This window comes from Watersipora subatra, chromosome 10, assembly GCF_963576615.1.
Source record: "Watersipora subatra chromosome 10, tzWatSuba1.1, whole genome shotgun sequence".
Taxonomy (NCBI): domain Eukaryota; kingdom Metazoa; phylum Bryozoa; class Gymnolaemata; order Cheilostomatida; family Watersiporidae; genus Watersipora; species Watersipora subatra.
Genome location: NC_088717.1, coordinates 39,843,763 through 39,866,458, shown reverse-complemented (window position 1 = coordinate 39,866,458; position 22,696 = coordinate 39,843,763). Strand labels below are relative to the sequence as shown.

The 22,696-nt window shown below is 35.8% G+C and overlaps 1 protein-coding gene across 4 annotated transcripts in view; it reads right to left on the bottom strand.

The window, feature by feature from the left end:
* Nucleotides 1-3,224: 3,224 nt before the first annotated feature.
* LOC137405859 (nuclear hormone receptor FTZ-F1 beta-like) overlaps nt 3,225-22,696 on the bottom strand; it is a 56,286-nt gene continuing 36,814 nt past the window's right edge. For 2 of the 4 annotated variants that reach the window (XM_068092292.1, XM_068092293.1), the window contains exons 11-13: nt 22,001-22,100; nt 7,056-7,200; nt 3,225-3,779 (exon numbers count right to left, since the gene is read on the bottom strand). In XM_068092292.1, the coding sequence (XP_067948393.1) occupies nt 3,599-3,779; nt 7,056-7,200; nt 22,001-22,100 (426 nt within the window). In that variant the 3' untranslated portion in view covers nt 3,225-3,598. Of the gene's footprint in view, nt 3,780-5,322; nt 5,565-7,055; nt 7,201-22,000; nt 22,101-22,696 lie in introns of all 4 variants that reach the window. The other 2 variants (XR_010979815.1, XM_068092294.1) reach the window with 2 other exon arrangements.

Below are 22,696 nucleotides of genomic sequence, written 5' to 3'. Positions count from 1 at the left end.
TTATCCTATTGCACTGCAGTGCCATATGACTGCTAATATTGCATTTTTCAACCATCAGTACCCTTTCTTTTTTCCAATATCACTTTGGTCGTGGGCTGTATGACAGGGGAATTTTTAGTAATAAAATAATATTGGATGAATTATTATTTACATCATTTTGGTCAGCTGCCCAGACAGCTTTGGAGAAAGTATCAGTCAAAGGGTGTGGGTTCCATTGGATCCAGGGTGTATATAGAGCAGTGCAGACATTGGACTTGGCTTCTGCATATGCGCAGAGAAGTGAAACATATGACTTACTATGGAAAGTTCTAGCTTCACAGTTTTTGCCAAGTGAACACATACAAGCCACCATTGGACACTTGAAGTCACAATCAGGTGATGTTAGTTTTCAACAACACTGTGAATACGTAGAGGACGTCTATGTAAGGGATTGAGTGTCTGATTGTTGGAGCAATTTTATGAAAGTTATTCGTACTAACAACGATGTTGAAGGATGACATCACAGCCTAAATGCAAGGCACATGCAGCTTTCAATTTATTATAATGCTGTTAAAATGTAAACAGACATAGTGTAATATATATGTAGGTGCATTGCAAAGTTGAGTATGAAATACGTTGCAAATGTTTTAATACCAAACACCTAAAAAACAAGTTGTATAGCCAAATGCAAACTACTTTGTGTTGTTACAATTACTATTTCTAGATATGCAGCTTCAAATTGCCCACCACCATTTCACACTCTCATCAGCAACTTCCCCACCACCATTTCACACTCTCATCAGCAACTTCCCCACCACCATTTCACACTCTCATCAGCAACTTGCCCACCACCATTTTACACTCTCATCAGCAACTTGCCCACCACAAATTCACATTCTCATCAGCAACTTGCCCACCACCATTTTACACTCTCATCAGCAACTTGCCCACCACCATTTTACACTTTAATCAGCAACTTGCCCACCACCACTTTACAGTCTCATCAGCAATTTGCCCACTACCATTTACACTCTCGCCAGCAACTTGCCCACCACCATTTCACACTCTCATCAAAAACTTGCCCACCACCAATTCACACTCTCATCCGCAACTTGCCCACCACCATTTTACACTTTAATCAGCAACTTGCCCACCACCACTTTATACTCTCATCAGCAACTTGCCCACCACCATTTCACACTCTCATCAGCAAATTGCCCACCACCATTTCACACTCTCATCCGCAACTTGCCCACCACCACTTTACAGTCTCATCAGCAATTTGCCCACCACCATTTTACACTCTCATCAGCAATTTGCCCACCACCACTTTACAGTCTCATCAGCAATTTGCCCACTACCATTTTACACTCTCGCCAGCAACTTGCCCACCACCATCTTACACTATCATCAGCAACTTAAATAAAGAGGCAATGAGGGTGAATGTATCTATGAGATCTTTGAGCCAGGGAAAGCTGACCAAAAAGATTTGACAGCGCTTGCTTTCAAATCATAATACTACAAAGCTGTTTGACTTATGGGAGCGGTAAGAGAATGGAAATGTATCTACCACAATATTGTTGAAAAAATCATCGAGATTGATTATTCATTGATTAGTATTAGCCATTTTTTAATTTATGCCTATAAAAATTTGCAGATTTGACTATTTTACTTACAACATAACACTACTTGAGATCATCTATATACCATGTAGATGTATATATATCTTATACTAACAACTCTTTAAATTGTACTCAAAACTACTAAATTACATTATAACATTACTAATATTTACTAGCATATACTATAACACTACTATTCCTACCTCCGCGTGGTAATCAGTGAGCAACATGCTTCAATCATTAAATATAAAAGCATGGCTAATGGGAAAGGTAACTGACTGCTAACGCTATGATAAGATGCATGTATATTATTTTATGTGTTGTCTTATGTAGTCTCTTTTTTATTTAGGTTTTGATTGATAGTGTCAGCAGGGGTGTAATGGTAAAAATTATGACCCACATACTAAAAATGTTAAACTAATGTAATACGGTGTAATTCGTATAATAATAATATTAAAGCTGGGTATAAAGTTACAAATTATATTAGTATCTAATGGCGTTTATAAATTCCACTACACCACTGAGTGTGAGATTTATGGATTAACAACTTTTAGTCTATGGTGATATACAAATCTATATATATATATATATTCCTTCAAGTATGTCCGTATGTGTATTCTAGGTTTGATTGTCAGGCTATAGCAATTATTACAATAGTTGTAGCTGGACAACAATGCAGACACAAAGTCAAGGCTTACCACCATTAGAAGCCCATCTTTTTAAGCAGCTTACTAGAATTTTTCATTGGCAATGTGCCTGGCTAACAGCTTGAAAGTTACAATTGTTTGACAAAGTTTTAAAACCTTTGTTTTTATTTTTCTCCTAATTTATTTCAACTACACAAAACACTTCTCTCATGAATCATATGTAGTTTGAAAGTTTCAATGGGAAATATTGTTATATATTAAATACCAATCAATTTTCTGTCCAAAGGCTTCTTTATTACCCGGGCAACGCCGGGTGGCACAGCTAGTAATAATATAAAATCCAATAATGATATGAGTAATTATCAGAAAAAAGCTATACAAACTACCAGTATTTTACTTGACTTGTAGTATGTATTTTTTGCACTGAACATTTGTCAGCTACTTTGCTAAAATTAGATGCTGCTTTTAATTGTTAAAAATTATCTTAAAATCAGTTTAATAAATTTTAAAACCTCAAATAAACAGTAGTTTTCTAAACTTTTTGATATAAGATAGTCTAGTAGTTGTCTTCTCATTAAAATGTTTGGGCGGCTGACTTGGGATGAGCGGTCTAATATGGGATGACTGGACTAGGCCAGTTATCTCTGGGGCGACAGTCATAGATTCCTTCTCGCATGTAGTGAGAATAGGTAAGTGTAGCAAAGATTTTGAGCTATATTTTAACACGATTCCATAACAACTACGTGTTTGCGGTGTTCGAAAGATGGATTGTACATTGCAACTGCACTTAACTGAGCTTTAACAAGTGCTTATATTTTTCATATACGAGCAACAAATCGTACAAGACCTACCAAACTGATGACACGGGCAATAATTCCTACAAAACCAACTGAACCGATGCTAGTATTTTGTTAGGAGGCATGTTGTGCTTATTAAGTGATTGCAAGCACTATTATATAAGTTCAATGAGTACATGTTAAGCTTGAATATATAGTGTTTATTTTATGTAGAAATATATACATACTCATGCAACAGGTTGTCAAGGCAACAAGTGCCCAAGGTTATACACGAATAATCTTAATAAAATAGCAAATATTGATGGCGGTTGGACTATTAGCGATTTTTCTACAAATTTATATACAACCTGGCCGCAAAAGAATCGGGTGCAAGAAAGCTTCATAAGAACATATGAATGCATCAACAACAAAAGTTTGTGTAAAAACTACAGCACATATTGTGAATGACATATAGGGTGATCTCATCTAAATGCGTCAGTAGATAAATACAGTTATAATTTTTACATAAATGCAAAAATTCGGCTAGCATGCATTTTTGCAGAATAGTCTGTCTTTAGGATACACCCATGCTCACATCATCCAAAGTAACAACAATGTGCTCGTCATCTGCACTGTGAATAGCGGCATGGAACATTTCTGACTGACCGCGAAGCAAGTACATGATGAGATCATATTCCGGAACATTCCCGTTCTTCACTTCCCTTAAGATCTGTTTACGTAACAATACTGTATATCTGCAATAAACAATTTACATGGTAGAATCGGGATGAAAAATACACCAGACGATGCAACTGCTTCATGAACATTGAAGAGCATTATTTTCAAAATATAACGTAGACAAGAGAATGTGGCTGCAGAACATATGAATCAATAAAAGCACGTGAAGTCAAATGTTTGAACAAATAAATAAACGGAAAGATTGTTCTATTGTTGTTGGCATCTACAATATTATTGTATTCCAATTTCTAAAATCAGGAATTCTGTAAAACACAAATACTTAAAGTTCGTCTTATTTCTTTTCCGAATAACACCGTGTGCCAAACAAAAACACCAACAAAAGCTATGAAAAATTAAAAAAAATTGTCAGTTTCTCAAACTTACTTCATCGAATAGAACAATGGAGAGAACAGTTTTAAACCATAACTGCCACGAACAACTTTTATGGTATTTACTAGGTAAATCAGACACACTGATTCCGATTTTGTAATCAAAATATAGATTAGGCCACTAACTTTCATAGTAATGAAGGATTTTTTATAGCGTTTTAATATCGGTCTCGAAAACAACACGATCGGCATAACAAGCTCCGCCCATAAATACGTGACGTAACCTAGCTTTTTAGGAACAAAAGTTACGTAGGTATGTTTAGACCGATTTAGAATAATAGAGATGGGTGTTTTAAAATCCATTAATATCTAAATTCAGCCTTAAAAATAATATCAGTCTTTTCAGAAAGGTAGATAAGCTATTTAGCATTGCATTTTTAAAAAGCGCGATAACAACGCTAGTTCGTGATAAAACCGCGCTTTTTGAGCTCATTTTTTCTTGGCGTCCAGCCCATTTAAACGTCATGTAACAAGCTGCGAGCAATTTTAAATAGTTTATATCCCTTTCATAAAAAACTGAAATTATTTTACAGGCTGGATTTAGATAATAATGGGTTTTAAGACACCCATCTCTATTATTCCAAATCGGACTAAACATTCCGAACTTCCGTTTCTGAAAAAGCTAGGTTTCGTCACATATTTATGGGCGGAGCTTGTAATGCCGATTGTGTTGTTTTCGAAACGAACATTAAAACGCTTTAAAAAAGTTTAAATGACTTTGAAGGTTAGTGGACTAATCTTTATTTTGAGTACAAAATCGGAATCAGCGTGTCTTATTTACCTAGTTAGTACGATAAAAGTTGTTCGTGACAGTTATGGTTTAAGTGCCTGTGTTGATGTTGACAATCTATCCGGATTATCTTTTGAATTGAACATTAATTATTCAATACCGCGATTAAAAATCAATTCAGAATACACCAAAGATACATACAAAAGGTCCTACTGTCATTTTCCTGCCATGAAAGAACATTACAGTATGCCTTGACAAGTGTTTTCAATTTATATATTAGATGGCTGATCAAGTTAAGAAAGTCAATAGTCAGAAAGTAACATACTTTAATAAAATAAGAGTAGGTAACATTAGTAACAACAATTACTTTCAGCGCCAACATAATGCAGCATAGCGATAAACTAATTACAACCCAAACGATATCACAAAAGTAAGTCCTACCTAGATAAATGACTAGATGCGACAGAGAAGCACATAAAGAAGAGAGGATAGAGAATTAGATGGCCACCAGCTGATGCCCATACAGCAGCTGGTCACTCGGATGTGTGTGGTTGTCATGGAGCAACAAGTGCGATGAACTGCTTCGAGGTTGCCACATCGTCTGACACATTTCCTTAAGCAACTGACACTCACTTGACAGGTGCTCACAAGTTTTCATTTGATATCGACTGAGTGCAGTCAATCTGCAACAAAAAGAAAGAAATGACTTCACTTTTCATTTTAAAATTCTATCACCCGTGATAGGTTGATGATTTTTGCATGCTTGGAGTTGCGTGGGGTTCCAAGCTGAGCAGTTAGCCAATAAAAAAGCAGGAAAGGTATGTTTTTGATTGAGAAAAGAAATATCAAGTTAGTCTGTATATTTTGAGCTTTTAGTAAGCAAAATTTGTTGTGAAGCCATTTCAGTCTTTCTGTTGAACAAATGTGCAAATGATAGTCAAGAGATAGAGGATAGCAAAGAGAACATAAGCCTAGCTATCAGTGTTTGACATAAACGCTTTGCCACAGTTGTAAACCCTGGTCCCGGCATTTGCTGGATTGTGCAAATCCCAATAATATTTTGTTACGTGGTTCACATCGAAACAGTTTGATGGTTTCAAACTTCCTCATTAACCTTGAGGATGAGTCTGGATTAAATTGGTACACATCTTGGCTAAAGGGAAATTCATCGGCCAAAACTAGCTGTCAATTAAAAATTACTTATTTACGCTTGTGAAAATTTCCTCAGATCCAGAGTCGGCTTTCCACAATTCTCAAGTCTAAATTGGTCTGAAGGAGGTTTGATTGAATGTCTACCACTACTCTGTTAAGCAACAACTCCGTAATAATGCTAAAGATAAATTTAGGTTTACATCCTTAGTCAACCTTCTCTTCCGTGACCCATGACAATCCATTAGCCTCTATCGAAAAAATAAAACGTAAGACCGTTGCAGCATCACACGATTAATTAAAAATAAATACCTCAAATTAAAAATTCTAAATGTACATTTTGACTGGAGTAGTATTGCGATGTTTCATTGAAGATATACAGTTTACAGTTTTGCAAACTATCGAAATGTTTAAAATTGTTGAAAAAGCAACACATTAGTTGTAACTACCTCAGTATAAATCACAATAACTTCAATTTATTAAGCGGTGTGAAGCTAAAAATTATTTGAGTACGTAAGGGAGCCACGGGTATTGGTTAGTTTTATAGTTCATGATACCAACTTTATCTATGAGTATATCGAATACAGAACAAAATAATGACCTGTTATGAGTATATAAAATTTTAAAACAATTCCACGAGAAAATTAGTCATACTTAAAACAAAGTTGTCGTTCCCGAAATTATTTTCGCGAAATGCGTCGGCTTGGCCGATGTCATACCTTTACGCCTTGTTCTACACAAGCTCAAACAAATTAGCCAATGGTGACTCCCAAATATCATAAAACTACTTTGAAATAAAATATGTAAAATTTGTATCCATTTCAGGGAGAATTGAGTTTAAAAACAGTCTTTGTTATAAAAAACAACTGCAGTATACAACGCGATTTAACACATAAAAATAAATAAACTGGGAACCTCTCTCAAGCACTTATAACACTTTTAGCCCAAAGCTACTAAAACAAGCTAGGTTAGCAAGAGAGCAAGTTACAATTGTAACAATGGGTCGGGGTTGAAACTCAACGTACCGCTGCACCTCACTCAGTCTAAGGAGCAGCTCCCCAAACTTAGTCGGTGAGTTTGGGTAGCGTGTACTAGTGTAAAGCATGAGGGCTCCGAGAAGCTTGTTCTGGTAATCCTGTATGGCGGACGCATTCTTCAGCCCCTTGATATCTGTACAAATTCATAGAACACTAATCATTAAATCCTGAAGCAAATGTAAAGCACCCAAATTCCTCTTTGCCAGAGGTGTGACACCAGAGGTGTGACGTCAGAGGTGTGACGTCAGAGGTGTGACGCCAGAGGTGTGACGCCAGAGGTGTGACGCCAGAGGTGTGACGCCAGAGGTGTGACGCCAGAGGTGTGACGCCAGAGGTGTGACGCTAGAGGTGTGACGCCAGAGGTGTGACGCCAGAGGTGTGACGCCAGAGGTGTGATTTCAAAATAATTAAAATTATGACGCAGAATAATTAAATTATTCTTCACATGTTAGAACAAATGTTTTATTAAGAATACACTGTACATTAATCTATTTCACAGCTTAGAAACCTATATCTGCTTTAGGCGATTATATCTAGCATTAAAACAAGTGCATCTAATTTATCTAAACAAAACAACTATATTCAAGAAACTGAATACAGTAGATACTCCTCCTTTACGAACATAAACCTCCTTTTTGCGTAATTTCCAGTTAATATAAAGAACTTATGTAGTTTCTGTTTTGTACTATGTAGAAATTCCATATGGGTCTATCCATAAATAAATGGATTTTTGGCAAAATTTCAAAACAGTAATTTCATTAAAATAATGCTTCACATATGAAGTATACATACCAAACCCCAAAATAGAAAATAATTGTAGTGGTAGTGCTCCTCTATCATGTTTTAATAGTTTGCTAAAGTTAGTGTATATGCACAAAATACTTTATAGCCATAATGGCAAGATAGAGATGCTTGTACACGGTGTACATATTACTCTGAACACAAACATCTAGTTGTCATGGATTTCACAATAGCTTTGCTGCCCGTTAATGCATAAATTGGTATTGCGTGCACTGATCTATTGGTATGGGGCTCTTTTATAAGCTGGCATGCTTTGAGTAACAATGGTGACAGGAAACATCAATAAGTTTCTACTACGCTTGTATTATTAGTTCAAAATTAGTAGTAACTTGTTTTCAACGCTAACTTTGCATGCTGCACCTTTAACTAATTTCAGTTTTGCTCAAAGTTGCACATATTTCCGAAATTTGCGTCACCACTGTTACACTGTCACCATTGTTACACTGTCACCATTGTTACACTGTCACCATTGTTACACTGTCACCGCTGTTACACTGTCACCATTGTTACACTGTCACCATTGTTACACTGTCACCATTGTTACACCCCTCAACTCATATAATTAGAGGATTAATTTGAGTGAATTTCACATTTAACAGTAATTTGTGGTGTTGTTGATGTTTTCATGTATGATTTACTCATTATATTGTAAATTTAAGCCATTGTGGGAACTTAACAAGCTTCTTCTAGCGAGTTAGCAAATGGTTGCTACCTTACAAATGTATTACTAAGACTTGCGACTCCGATACTGAAAATGGTTCAAAATTTAATCAAATCTACTCATGGGAGTAACTTGTAACCAGTGCTTGAAACAGAATATTGTTAGGTGGAAAGTCTGCTAGTCATTTCTGTTTTCAACATGGGTAAGACAACATCTGCAGATCAGATGCGTAAATATCGTAATAAAATACGTCATGTTCAAAACAATAGACTCAATATTTGACTGCCCAAGCTAGTCAAAATCAAAAGAGTAGAACAAAAAGAAGAGCTCGACTTACAGAAGATCAATTGGAGGAAACTAGAAAAAGCAAGAATTAGAGTTTAGCAATACAGAGATCGGCAAAAAACTTTTGAAAGTGAAATTACCAGGTATGTACATTCATTTTTTTTCTTCAAAAAACTTAATGCTTTACTAAATCTGTGTACATAATGAATGTTTGAAGTTAATGTTTCAATTATTTTGTAAAAAAAGTTAATGTTTAAATTCATTTTTTGTAGCAACCACTTCCCAATTTGGCAACCCACAGTCTGAAGATAAAGCTGTAAAAAGATTGATCGAGCACTTTTAAACAGCCCAAGCAAAGGTCGCCAGACTGTCCATAAACTAGCAATGACAGTTGGACTATCATTGCCGGAAGATGGCAATAAAGATGAGAAAAGATAAAATAAAACAAAGAAATAAAGAAGTAAAAGTATGCCATTTGAACGTTTGAACTTTTTACTTTAGATCATGATGACCATGCAATTAGTGATCCAGAAAGTGAGTGCAATTCCGAACCCATCAAACAACTAGCAAGCACATGGAAAGAAGGTGATTTTGTGCTAACATTGCTGCTGCCTGGAAAAAAAACTTCTAGGCATTATGTAGGAGTGGTAAAAATGTAGATGCCCTCGAAGCTGAAGTGCAGCTTTTTTTAAGAGTGAAGCCAAAAACACTTTTTTTGTTAATACAAAAGATAAAGCATTGGTAGAAATTCATCACATAGCCAAGTGACTGTCTTGTCCTACTCTCTCTAAAAGAGGTCAGTAATGTTTTACAAAAGATTTAGACTTTTAGAGCCTGCAGAATTATCTAAAACATTTTGTTAGTACATTCTCACAATTACGTGATCAATATTCATTTTTCATCTTACGTTATTTAAGCTTAATCATGTTTGTCAAGTATTATTACTATTATATTACTATACTTTATACTTTGAAACCAATAAAAAACATCTCAAGTTAAGGCTTGCCTATATATATATATATATATATTGTAATCACTAGCTTTAATACCATTATTGATCTCATTGCAGTGAACTTAAATACTTATAAGTTTACAGAATATAAGAAGCGTAACAATGGTGACAATTGGATGTAACAGCGGTGACATGTTTACAAGCATGTAGTTCACCGCTACCATCTAATATCTGAATAAATTTTAGTGCATATGTCAGCAAGCTTCTTTAAAATAAGACAAATAAGTTTATATAATTGTGCTTCCCACCAAATCAGAGAGTTTTAAGGATACTACTTTAAGGGCTAGCTCTTCAAAATGCATATTTCTCTGATGTAACATGAGTGACACACTAAAAGATTTCTCAGTGAAAATTAATGTTAGTGTGACATATTATACATCATTCGGAAGAGCTTGTTGAGCTCTAAGAGAACATCTGATTTAAAATCATCTTAAATGCAATACCAATATATTATAATTAAATTTTTGCTTTAATTGTAACAATGGTGATTATGAATAGACCCATATAACTTAAAGCACGAAGTCGCTGCAAGTTCTCGAATTCAATTTGAATAATGAGAATGTCAGCGTTAGCCTTAAAATATCGTTTTCTCACCGCGTTTAGGAAAGAAAATGACGTAAAGGGGTTTCTCCATTATACATCTTTTATATAAAATAGAGAAACCACACTCGACTACCAGGATACTGGTATGTATACTAGTACTCTGGTAGACAAATGTGCAGTGAAAAGATCGTCAGGTTTGCCGATAAAGCAAAGAGAATAAGTAGGTGCACAATTATTCATATATACTAAAAGGTGGTAGATTGTCAGTCTACTAAGCTGCGTGTAAAGAGTTGAAGTATCATTGAATGTGATGTTTTATCCTAACCTCTAACCCTAGCTTCGGACAAACGGGTGAACCGACAGGCCCGGCTTGTATTATAGTAAAGATATATAAAGTTTTAATATACTTTGGACATATGCAATTGTTTTTCTTAATATGATGTTTTGCTGTAAACAAATGCAAAATCTATTTAAATTAACATTGGAGGTGTGCACTCCCTGTAACGTAAAATTATCGCAATCACAGAAACTAAACCAAATGAAAGTGAAAAACAGGAAAAAATTGTCGGAAAAAAGGCCAAAGGGGTTAGTTTGGAAAGATCTAGGAAGGGATTATGCAATTTACATGTATTTTACTGTTCGTATTATCTAAAATCCCTATAACATAAACATTCTCGGGAATCGATTATTTGTGTTGTAGAAGCGTCTACAATAAATGAAGTCATAAATGGTCTTCTACTGTCTTTTACAGAGAGAAGTTAAGTGTAGCCTTAACACTTTCAAGGCTGCCTGGCTATTACATAACACGTCTCAGACAGCTAGGCGCTTTGCTCTACTTTGCATTACCAGCACAATCATCTTTTTTGCTTTCACTACTATGTTCTATATATCATTTGAAAGCCAAAAGCCTCCTCTTTCCATTGGTACCAAAAATTATACCTCTGATACAGAAGTCTAAGGCACACAGTCTGTATAACTCAAGTCCTAATTTGCACATGAAACTAGTGCGTAATTTATTTGCTAGCAGAATGAATTCAGTATAAATTTAGCTGTATACTTTATTATATATACTGTAGAACACAAGCTATTATTAGTTACTGTCATAATTACCACCTTTAGCAAAAGTACTAACACAATTTACTATAACACGGAAGATTATAGAATACAAGAAGAACATAGATGGTAAAAACATAGATCATAAAATATGAAAATATTATTGTGTAAAAGGGCTGTTAGGGCGATGGTATGGACGAAAGCAAGCTACACACAGAGCCACGGAACGCTCTTTACATAACCAAGAGGTTTCTTTTCTTGGCTTCTTCCCATCAGGACACGTCTTAGATGAGCAGTGTGCACAACGAAGTGTAGGCAACTGCTTATGTTCTGTAGGCGGTATGCGGATAGGAAAGTGATCACCAGGTCTGTTCCTCACTCGTAACTGAGCCGCTGATAGTGTTGTCACATATTCAACTTGTGTAGACAACTCGTTGGCAAGAGAACACAGATAGCTAGAAAAAGCTAACTTACACCCAGGATTAGAAATCCGGTGCATTTTGTAGCAGTTGATAAGGCCCATTTCAAAGAGCCAGAAGAACAGCTTTTTCCACCATTTTATTTGCCTGCGTCTGAAAGGATAATAAGATGCCATCTGATCGTACTTGTCTACACCTGCCTTGTTCTTATTATATGTGACTACTGATGCTGGCTTCAAAGTCTCATGATTGCTATACCGAGGCCCTTGAGTGTTAGTATTGATCATGGCATCTTCATCTACAGTTGATAATGTGTATACCTCTCGAACATCTTTCCACATAGTAGCCAGTATGTCTCCACACTGCTTGGTGATGCGTTCACCCTTTTTGAGCTTTTTATTTTTGAATTCTATTGGAAGGTGTTTACGATTTTTATTCACTGTACCAACAGGATAAAAATCCATCTCCCGTAACTTCTTGAATATTACAGGTGAGCTGTAACGCCTATCCATGAACACTCTATGACCCTTGTTGGAAAATGGACCCAATACACATGTCAGCAGCGCTTCTACCCTGTTATCGCCAGTAGCTGTGTACACCTCCATGTTGCAGACAATGCCAGTAGTGGATTCACATACACACTCTACTCTCAAGCCATACTTGTTAGGCTTATTCTTCATGTAAACTCTGAAATGCACCCTACCACGGAAAGGACAAATAGCTTCATCAACGGTGATACTTGCACCAGGCTTGTACAAAGAACCGAACTTGGATATCAAGTGGTCATAGAACGGTTTGATTTTATACAAAGGTCATGGTTAGGATCACCACGTCTGGCATAATTTTCATTGTCATTTAGATGTAGGTATCTCAGGATGCGCTTGAACTTGTCTCTACCCAGGTCAATAGCATTTGGAAATGTGGAATGCATGACAGCATTAGTGCTGAAGTAATCCTCTATAGTAGGTTTGTGAACTAAGCACATGTGGATCACCATAGCAAAGAATTGGTACAGGTCATCAAAAGTGATAGGCTTCCATAGCTTTCGGTCAGTGTCAGTAAGAGTTTGATTGGCATAACGGTTAGTCTCACTTTTTAGTAGCTGAAAGAATGTGTGGTCATATATTGCACGGAAAGAATCCATTATTGAGCAGCCAGGAGCTAGCTCCTAGGTGTTCAGACCTGAAGTGGAACCGTCAAACCTGTCCAAATGCCTTGGAGAAGGATTTACCCAAACAAACTCAGCTGCTGCCCCACCAGCCCGTCCTCTAGTGCTCCTGACACCACGTCCTGCATTACTTCTGGTACCATGACTTCTACCATGAGCATGAAGACCTCTGCCTCTTCCTCTCCTAGTACTTACTGGACTCACACCTAACAGAGCACACAGAATTTATTGAAAGTCTGCGCATAGATGAGTCATGCAGATTGACATCAAGCATTTGCAGAAACAATAATTCTCAACAAAGGAATCATGCAGGATCATGAATTTCACAATGAAAGCACAGTTGTGCTAACATACCATCACCAGTAGCAGATACAGTAGGAATAACAGGGTCAGCATTGTCATCAGATTCTGATAGCGCACCATCAAAATTAATCTCTCTATCCTGATCAAGTGTGACATCTCCAACTGTATACTCTATATGTGGGTATGCATATTGAGCAATCAACACAAAGTAGCCCACACAGGTCTTCCAGTCTAATCTATCATGCTCATTCTAAGAGAAGCAAACATATGGTAGTAAAAAAATTAAAACGCAGAGCAATATGATGTAGTCTGATGATAAAATTATATTTTATTTATTATATACTTATTATATTACTACTAGTTACTCTATTTATCAATTATATACCTATTATATTTACTACTAGTCACTCTATTTATCAATTATATTATATTTACTACTAGTTACTCTATTTATCAATGGTATATATATTATATTTACTACTAGTTACTCTATTTATCAATTATATACTTATTATATTTACTACTAGTCACTCTATTTATCAATTATATTATATTTACTACTAGTTACTCTATTTATCAACGGTATATATATTATATTTACTACTAGTTACTCTATTTATTAACTATATACTTATTATATTACTACTAGCTACTCTATTTATCAATTATATACTTATTGTATTACTACTAGTCACTCTATTTATCGTATTATTATATTATTCTATTTTCTTTACGTAATTTGTACAGAGATTTTGTTCGTTACGACGACTGAAATAAGGTTCTAACACATAAATAAAAGCTAAAAATATTTACCTTCATCACTGTCACTATCTGACTCGACTTCACTCCCACTATCATTGATAATTTCCTGAAAAACGTCCTCCATAGATTGACGCGATGTTCTTCGAGTAGCGGCCATTTTGAAATAAAAACGGGCGTTACAATACTGGAATTTCCAAAGCGCAAGATGGTTGTAAAATAGTGGTACTGAGAGGAAACAGCTACAGGACCGATACTAAAGGCTTCTAGTTTATGATTGGGCCAATTACGATCTCTTAGGAAATCCGTTTTGTAAGAAAACTATCATGTGACTCGATCGCGAGTATATTCGTCGCTAGGCAACCACGATGAAATCGTTCGGACAAGTGTTCTCGTCGCTAGCCTTCTAAGTGTTAACAACACTGCGCTTAAGTCAACGTGGTGAGAGATACAGGCCTAGCCTTAACTTTGACTGCAAAAGCTTTAAATTAACCCAACTTATTTACCCATGTTTGTGTTTCTATTTGTTATTATTTTATTGCAACAAGTCTTGCCATTTTCACTTGTTTCAGGCTTTATTTTCTTAGTACCACTTTCACTTTCTTCCTCGTGATAACTACTAAAGAGTTTCGTAGTTTTTACCATAATAATTCCATTAGCGAATATTAATTAATAAAATGCGACAGAAAAGATAACTTGGATGGTAATTAAAAATCGAAAAAAATGCACCCCATTGTAATTAATGCCTGCCATGTTTTTCTAAAAATGTTTTAAAAGGTGCCTAATGTAAATCGAGCCAATTTGGTACATTACGCACTAAAACTTCGTATCTTCAAATCGATATCATCCTAGATGTTGCTATATCATCATAAAACTATCAATTGCCATATACAGTGGAACCTTCACTTACGAAAGACTACATGCGAAATCTTTAAGTTACGATACGGCTTCTCCTAGAGGTTTTGCTCCAACTTGAAAACGGCTTTTCATATATAGAAAATTTTTACCGATATCTTACCAGCTGCGCTAAAATAGTCTAGTAAAAGTAGAACCTAGACACTATGACATGAGAGTTGATCTAGTGAATGTGTAAACTAGTTACTGTGCTAAGAGAGAGCCTAAAAGATTTATGCTGTTCGTATCCAGTTTAATTTTTTTAGATACAGAAGCTTTTCGTATTTTGGGTCGTCTGTATGGTATTTTGAGGCATTTACTTCCTGTTGGTGTAGTGTGCAATGCGCCTGTCTCAGTTGTTAACGAAATTCAGTAAACAACAAGTGTTGCGTTTTCCATTCGCTGTATAATTTGGAGTTTGGCATGTCACATAAAGAGTAGGACAACTTTATTTGTTAGCAACTTAACCCTTTGACCGGGTTAAAGCCCCCCAAAAACATCCGAAACTCGAGTAATTTATTTTTGAAAATTCAATAAAATCGATATTTTATGAACATGCATAGCTCAAATCTTAAATTTATTTCTATGAACAAAAATTTTTGTACAGAAACATTCATTTATATACCTACTACTAAAAAAAATACAACCACGTGCAATTGTCCCTGTATGAAATGCTTGGAAGCATTCTTTTTCGGTAGAGTCAAACGCTATAACGTAGCCGTGCGAGCCACCATAACGATCGTTTTCTCTGTATATTCCAAGTATATTAAAAGTCCAAAAACTACATCACCTCTATCATTTGAATTATTTTTATTCTGATCAGACAAAAATCACTGACGATCGCAGGATCAAATAATCTTTTATTTCACCATTTTGAAAGTCGAGTCGATGTTGACTGGTTTATCCAACATTTATTCTTTTCCAACGATGCGCGAATTGTTTAGCTTTTAGCACAAAGCAACGCCTCTCAGATAATCGTTTCATATTGTAAATCATCGACCGATATCTTGTTGATGATATTTAAAACTTACTAATGTTCATATCCTTTGTTTAAAGATGTGGCTGCGTCAAAAAATTCGATTTAATGAAATTAAGACCCATAAAAGGCTAAAACATCAGCTACCATTTGATGCCATTTTTGTCTTTGTAGACCAACCCTGTCCAGAGATATATGCGTTTGAATGAGGCCCTCTTTTAAAAAGCCCACATATCCAGCGGGTGCTTCTTTCGTGACGTCACAAGCAATATATCTGAAAAGAAACCACGAGCGATAAATGAGGTCGCTTCCTTAGCCAATCATCAGCGCGAAATTTTAATATAGGCCGTAATAAATGTTATCACTCGTAAAACGCGTTGTCTGTAATCTTAATTTTAGGGATTTTACTCTATTATTAAATCGCATGGACATCGATATTTACTAAATTAATTAACATCGTTACTTTAAAGATGTGGTTGCGTCAAAAAATTCAATTTAATGAAATTAAGAACCATAAAAGGCTAAAACATCAGCTACAATTTGATGCCATTTTTGTCTTTGTAGACCAACCCTGTTCAGAGATATATGCGTTTGAATGAGGCCCTCTTTTAAAAAGCTCACGTTCCAGCGGGTGCCTCTTTCGTGACGTCACAAGCAAGGTATCTGAAACGAAACCACGAGCAATAAATATGAGGTCGCTTCGTTAGCCAATCATGCGCGCGAAATTTTTATATAGGCCGTAATCAATGTTATCACTCGTAAAACGCGTTGTCTGTGATCTCGAAAATTCTCATAATTAGAGAATTCATTCTCATAGTTACTGGTTCAACGCCTTTCAACAATTACTAAGTTATACATAGTTTTAAAATGGCTTCAAGTTCGAGCGACCGCTACTCAGAGTTATCTGAGCAACTTTTAGTAAAAGATTGGAGTAGACAGCCTATGGTCAAAGCTGACAGGTGTCAGCAGCGTTTTGCTGCAGAGGAAGACAGAATGGAGGTAAATTAACTTAGAGTCTTCTATACTTAAGTAAATGTAATATTTTTATAGTCATAAATACATATACTAATTAATAAAATGATAATTCTTTGCTATCTCCAATCATCGTTTCATAGCTTATCTGCCGTTTTACCTAGCTATAATATTTTTTTCAAATTTTCTTTGGTAAATTAGAGTCATGATTACAAATTATTTTCACTCGTAGGAAGTGGGTAAAATCGATTGATCACTGCAAATCTTTAATTTCCAGAACCAAAGCTTTGAATCCTTGGCTTGGCGTCCTTGTGCCTTTATTAAATGTTTATTCGTTTTTAAAATTACACTCGCAATCTATTTAACTCCCAATTTGGAAGCTGTCAATAGATACGCTTTAGAATGACATATCTATGAATGACATATTTATTGCATTTGTTTTACTGATTACAGAATGTTTATGTCGTCCCACCAGCCGAAGAAGCTTTGTCAGTGTGGAAACTGCCATAAAGGGGAAAGAGAGACTTGAATGCGTGCTGCATAAGCCATGATGTTTTGTTTGAGTTTGTTGCAGTAGATGAATTTGTCTTATTGTATCAGCTAATACTATGTGAGTGGCCACGACTTGATGAATATTTTTAATAAAAGCTTTATGCCGAGATGAAAATATTTTTGCTTGTAAAAATTATATAATAAAATAATATTGTTGAAGATAATGCAAAACATGATTTGCAGAATAATGTAGTGAATTGGATATGGTATATGAATGTCCGCAAAACTTGAGAATGTGAGTTCAAATCCAGTTTGCAGCAGACTTCTCATCCTTAAAACTCTATCCCTGTCTATATTCTTTTCAAAGACGTGGCTTGCTTATTTCACTTAGGTAGTATTCGGTAAGAATACTACTAGTAAGAAACTAGTACGTAGACGGTGTAGGCAATGATATACAGCCCCGCCCCAAGGATAGGCGACGGACATAATGTGGGCGGGGCTTATGGAAGGCTGTATATTGTTAGTATGGGTAGCTGCAGAACTGTGCTGATACAAAGACCGCGTTCTACATAAGAGACTTGACAGAATTACCGTAGACCGGTAGAATTGGTAGTCGGTACCCAAATGTTTACACAACAATTGGAGAAAGTGAGTAGAACAAATTTTCAGTTTTCGTTATTTGAGGCCTTTGAAACATTCATAATAATGCATCTGTAGCAGGATTTAAAATTTTATTCTAGCCAACATGAGCAAATACAAAATAAGATATATGCCAATAGAGCCGTGTAAGACTAGACTTTTATCGCAAATACCCGATGTGAATACGAGAGATAGAGACAGGTTGCCTAACACATGACATCATTTTGGGCAAGTCTGGGCACGTTTTGGTGGCCTGAGCGTTTTTATGGCGATCAGATTTTTTCGGTTTTAATTTTCAAATATCTTGGCAATGCGATCGCGTAACACAGCAAACAACATATCAACTGATAGAGAAAAAAAATGCTTTCTTTTAAGATCAACTTAAATTTGACGCAACCACATCTTTAATGAATTACTCGATCGACACATTTTATTGGCGAACAACATAAGTGTAAAAATTGCTGCGAAGGTGACTCCGAGTTGTCTTGGCATCAGGTAGTTAAAGTTCTACAGGGGAAGATCGGAGAATGGAGGTAAATTTATCTTTTACTTTGAGTCTCCTATAGAGCTTCCTGTTGAGTTTACATTCAGATTATATTTCCCTGTTTGAGGCTAAAATGTAATTTCTTGAGCGTGCGAGATACGTATGTACAGTGAGTTCTTGACGGCTTCTTTTTAATCTTTAGCATCTAACAATACAATGGCTTAGATTGATGAATATACTAAAGGTAATATTTTAGTACTCATTAATACATGCACTAATTAATAAAATTATAACTTTTTGCTATCATCAATCATCGTTTTATATTTTTTTATGGGTTCACCTAGCTACATTTGCTTCAAATTTTCTGTGGCAGCTTCATCTAGTAAATTAGATTTATGATTTGACTTTAGATGTTCACTTTTCACTTGTAAAAAGTGAAGAAAATCGATTTATCAATGCAAATCGTTAACTTCCAGAACCAAAGCTTCGAATCGTTGGCTTGACGTACTTGTGCCTTTGTTAAACATTTATTCGTTTTTAAAATTACACTCGCAATCTATCAAACTCCCAGTTTGAAAGCTTTCAGTAGATACGCTTTAGAATGACATATCTATGAATGACATATATTTATTGCATTTGTTTTACTGATTACAGGATGTTTACGTCGTCCCACCAGCCGAAGCAGCTTTGTCAGTGTGGAAACTGCCATAAAGGGGAAAGAGAGACTTGAATGTGTGCTGCATAAACCATGATGTTTTGTTTGAGTTTGTTGCAGTAGATAAATTTGTCTTATTGTATCAGCTAAAACTATGTGAGTGGCCACGACTTGATGAATATTTTTAATAAAAGCTTTATGCCGAGACGAAAATCTTTTTGCTTGTAAAAATTATATAATAAAATTATATTGTTGAAGATAATGCAAAACATGATTTGCCGAATATTGTAGTGAATTGGATACGGTATATGGATGTCCGCAGAACTGGAGAATGTGAGTTCAAATCCAGTTTGCAGCAGACTTCTCATCCTTAAAACTCTATCCCTATGTATATTCTTTTATTCTTTCTTCTAAGACGCAGCTTGCTTATTTTACTTACGGTAGTAAGAATTTAGTTTTCAGTGTGGGCAATGATATACAGCCCCGCCCCAAGGATAGGCGACGGACATAATGTGGGCGGGGCTTTTGGGAAGCTGTATATCGTTAGTGTGGGTAGCGGCGGAACTGTGCTGATACAACGACCTTATTCTACATAGTTTGCTTGACAGAATTAGCGTAGACCGTTAGAATTGGTAGTCGGTACTCAAATGTTTACACAGCATTTGGAGAAAGTGAGTAAGACAAATTTTCAATTTTCATTATTTGAAGCCTTTGAAACATTCATAATAATGTATCTGTAGCGGGGTTTAAAATTTTATTCTAACCAACATGAGCAAATACAAAATAAAATATATGCCAATAGAGCCGCGTAGGACTAGACTTTTATCGCAAATAGCCGATGTGAATATGAGATATATTGACAGATAAATCACACGTGACATCATTTTGGGCAAGTCTGGGCATGCTTTTTTGGCCTGAGCGTTTTTACTGCGATCAGATTTTTTCGATTTTAATCTTCAAATATCTTGGCAATGAGATCGCCTAACACAACAAACAACATATAAACTGATGGAGAAAAAAAATGCTTTCTTTTAAAATCAACTCAAATTTGACGCAACCACATCTTTAACGTTACTAGGCGACAGCTTTATAAATGTCTACCGAAAGGGACATAAATGTCATTTCCCCACGCAACCGGTAAACGATATTTTGGTCGTTTCCCTTGCCAAAGGTTTAAGTTAAGGTTAAAGGTTGACTTGCAACAAAATTTACATTACAGTTATTTGGTATCAAAAGATTCACCATGTCTTACTCTGTTGTGTTGTAGGTGCCAAATATGTGGAAATGTGATTACAAGCTCTTAAAAGCTCAAAAACGAAAAGCCGCCGAAGATTGGAATCTCTTTATTTCTCTGACGTAGTCATTACAGTTTGGTTATCGTCTTGTCACGTGATGTTCTCACGTGAATTGAAAGGCCAATACAAAGCTCAATATAAAACTTATCGTAGCACTAGTTTATGACAAACACTTCGGGTTTTACCGAAGACCCCGTATCAAATATAGATACTCGCTACTTTACAGTTTTGTTTCGGCATTATTCAATCGTCAAGTCGTAATCTGATCATGTGACCCAATACTTCGGAAATAGATTCTGCAGCAATTTTTAATTATCACAAGTGACCAACAGGCTCGTCATGATTATCACACAATGACATGTACCTTTTCAAGCTAAGGCTAAAAAATTAAACGAATTTTTACAGTAAGTTATAGGATATCACTGCTAACAGTGACAGCATTACGATGACAATAAAACAGACGCGTAAGAACAATAGACATGGTTTTATTGAATGCATGAAGTATATTTGTGAAAATATTTCGACGAATAAGGTTGCATGAAGGTGTAAACAGAAACCATCTCTCACAACTACGTCACATTTGAGCGGTTTTGGAAAGAGAATCCAAACTACGGCGGTCTCGTGTGGCTGCAATTTTCTGTTCATTTTTGAGCTTTTAACAGCTTGTAATCACCTTTCCACATATTTTGCACCTACAACACAACAGAGTAAAAAATGGTGAATCTTTTCATATCAAATAACTGTAATGTGAATTTTGCTACAAGTCAACCTTTAAGAGTTTTCTGTATGATGACATTTTCTTTTAATTTATAGTGATGTAAATAAGCTTTTTACTTTTAAAAATCTGAGCCAAACAAACCCAAGACAACATTGGCATCTTCTAGCTGTTGTCCTTCCACTCTCACTGCCTTCACGTAGCCTCATCTTGCCACCCAACACCACAGGTAAAAAGCATAATGATGTTGGTTTTTATTGATTATTTCTCTGTTCTTCTTTCCATGTGTACTTTTTCTATTCGTTATGCAATAATATGACAATATAAAATTTCCTAACGTGTATTTGTCACAGGTTTTAATATTTTATTAAGGTAAAGGTTATTTTAACTATTAAATGTATCAATAACTTATGCAACTATCATGTCCGAGTTTTGTACAGCTTAGAACGGATTAGGATGTTTGTATAGTGACATGCATCCCTCTTAGGAAATTTTCCACTTACAAAATGGCTTCCGGAACGAATTGATTTTGTACGGAGAGGTTCTACTATATTTTCCAAGAATTATATGGTCCATAAGTCCAGTTTCTTGAGTTGGTAATAAATGATTTTACGAGCATTCGTTAAGCATTCACTGCTATACAAAATACAAAGCGACCAGATGCGAATAACTAGTAAGGTGATTGGCTCTCTTACCTCTCTCGACCTCATGTTCTCAATAGAACATAATAAAGACATAAGATAAAGACATAAGATAAAGACAGCAAACCAGCCTTTACAGATAGAAAGAAGGAAAGACAACACCTACCTGGCAACATGAGAGCTAGTACTTTGAGGGTCACATACTCGTACTTGTCAACATCGAGTCTTCTGAAATTTGCACTCGCATGCAGCATACGACTTATCACCTACAGATACAGGCTGTATTTGTTCATCTAGACCAACTACCAACTGAATCAAATATTAAAGAATAGAGAAAGTGTGAATATTATGATGCTTTATTATGTATCTTGAGGTGTTGACTGATGTTCTAAAAAGAATCAAGGAGATTGACCCACCAGAAACTGAAATATAGCCAGCCAAACACAGGTCTACCTAATAACGAATCAGAGGAAAAACCCTTCGAAAATTCCAAGAATTGTGATGTATGAAATCAACTTATTGGACATGCGCCGGAGTTGCGCACCCTTACCTCCGTTGCGTATACTGATTGTTTTAGGCTACGAGATGTGAAACGCTTCTTGTGGTAGCAAAGAATTTACAGACTAGCTCTGGTTTCTCAGGAAAACCAAGCAAACATTGTGTGGTAAAGGCAGTTGCCCACAACCCCTTGCCATGATTTTTCAAAGCAGAAGAACAGATTTTGACTATTGTGCCTCAAATTTTAACTCTATCTCCACGGATATGCTCCAAAGATCCTCTGTTCAACGAACGGCGCGTGTATAGTCTATATTATACGATATCCGTCATTTGCAGTTCGTTTAGAGTAAGAAATGGGAATATG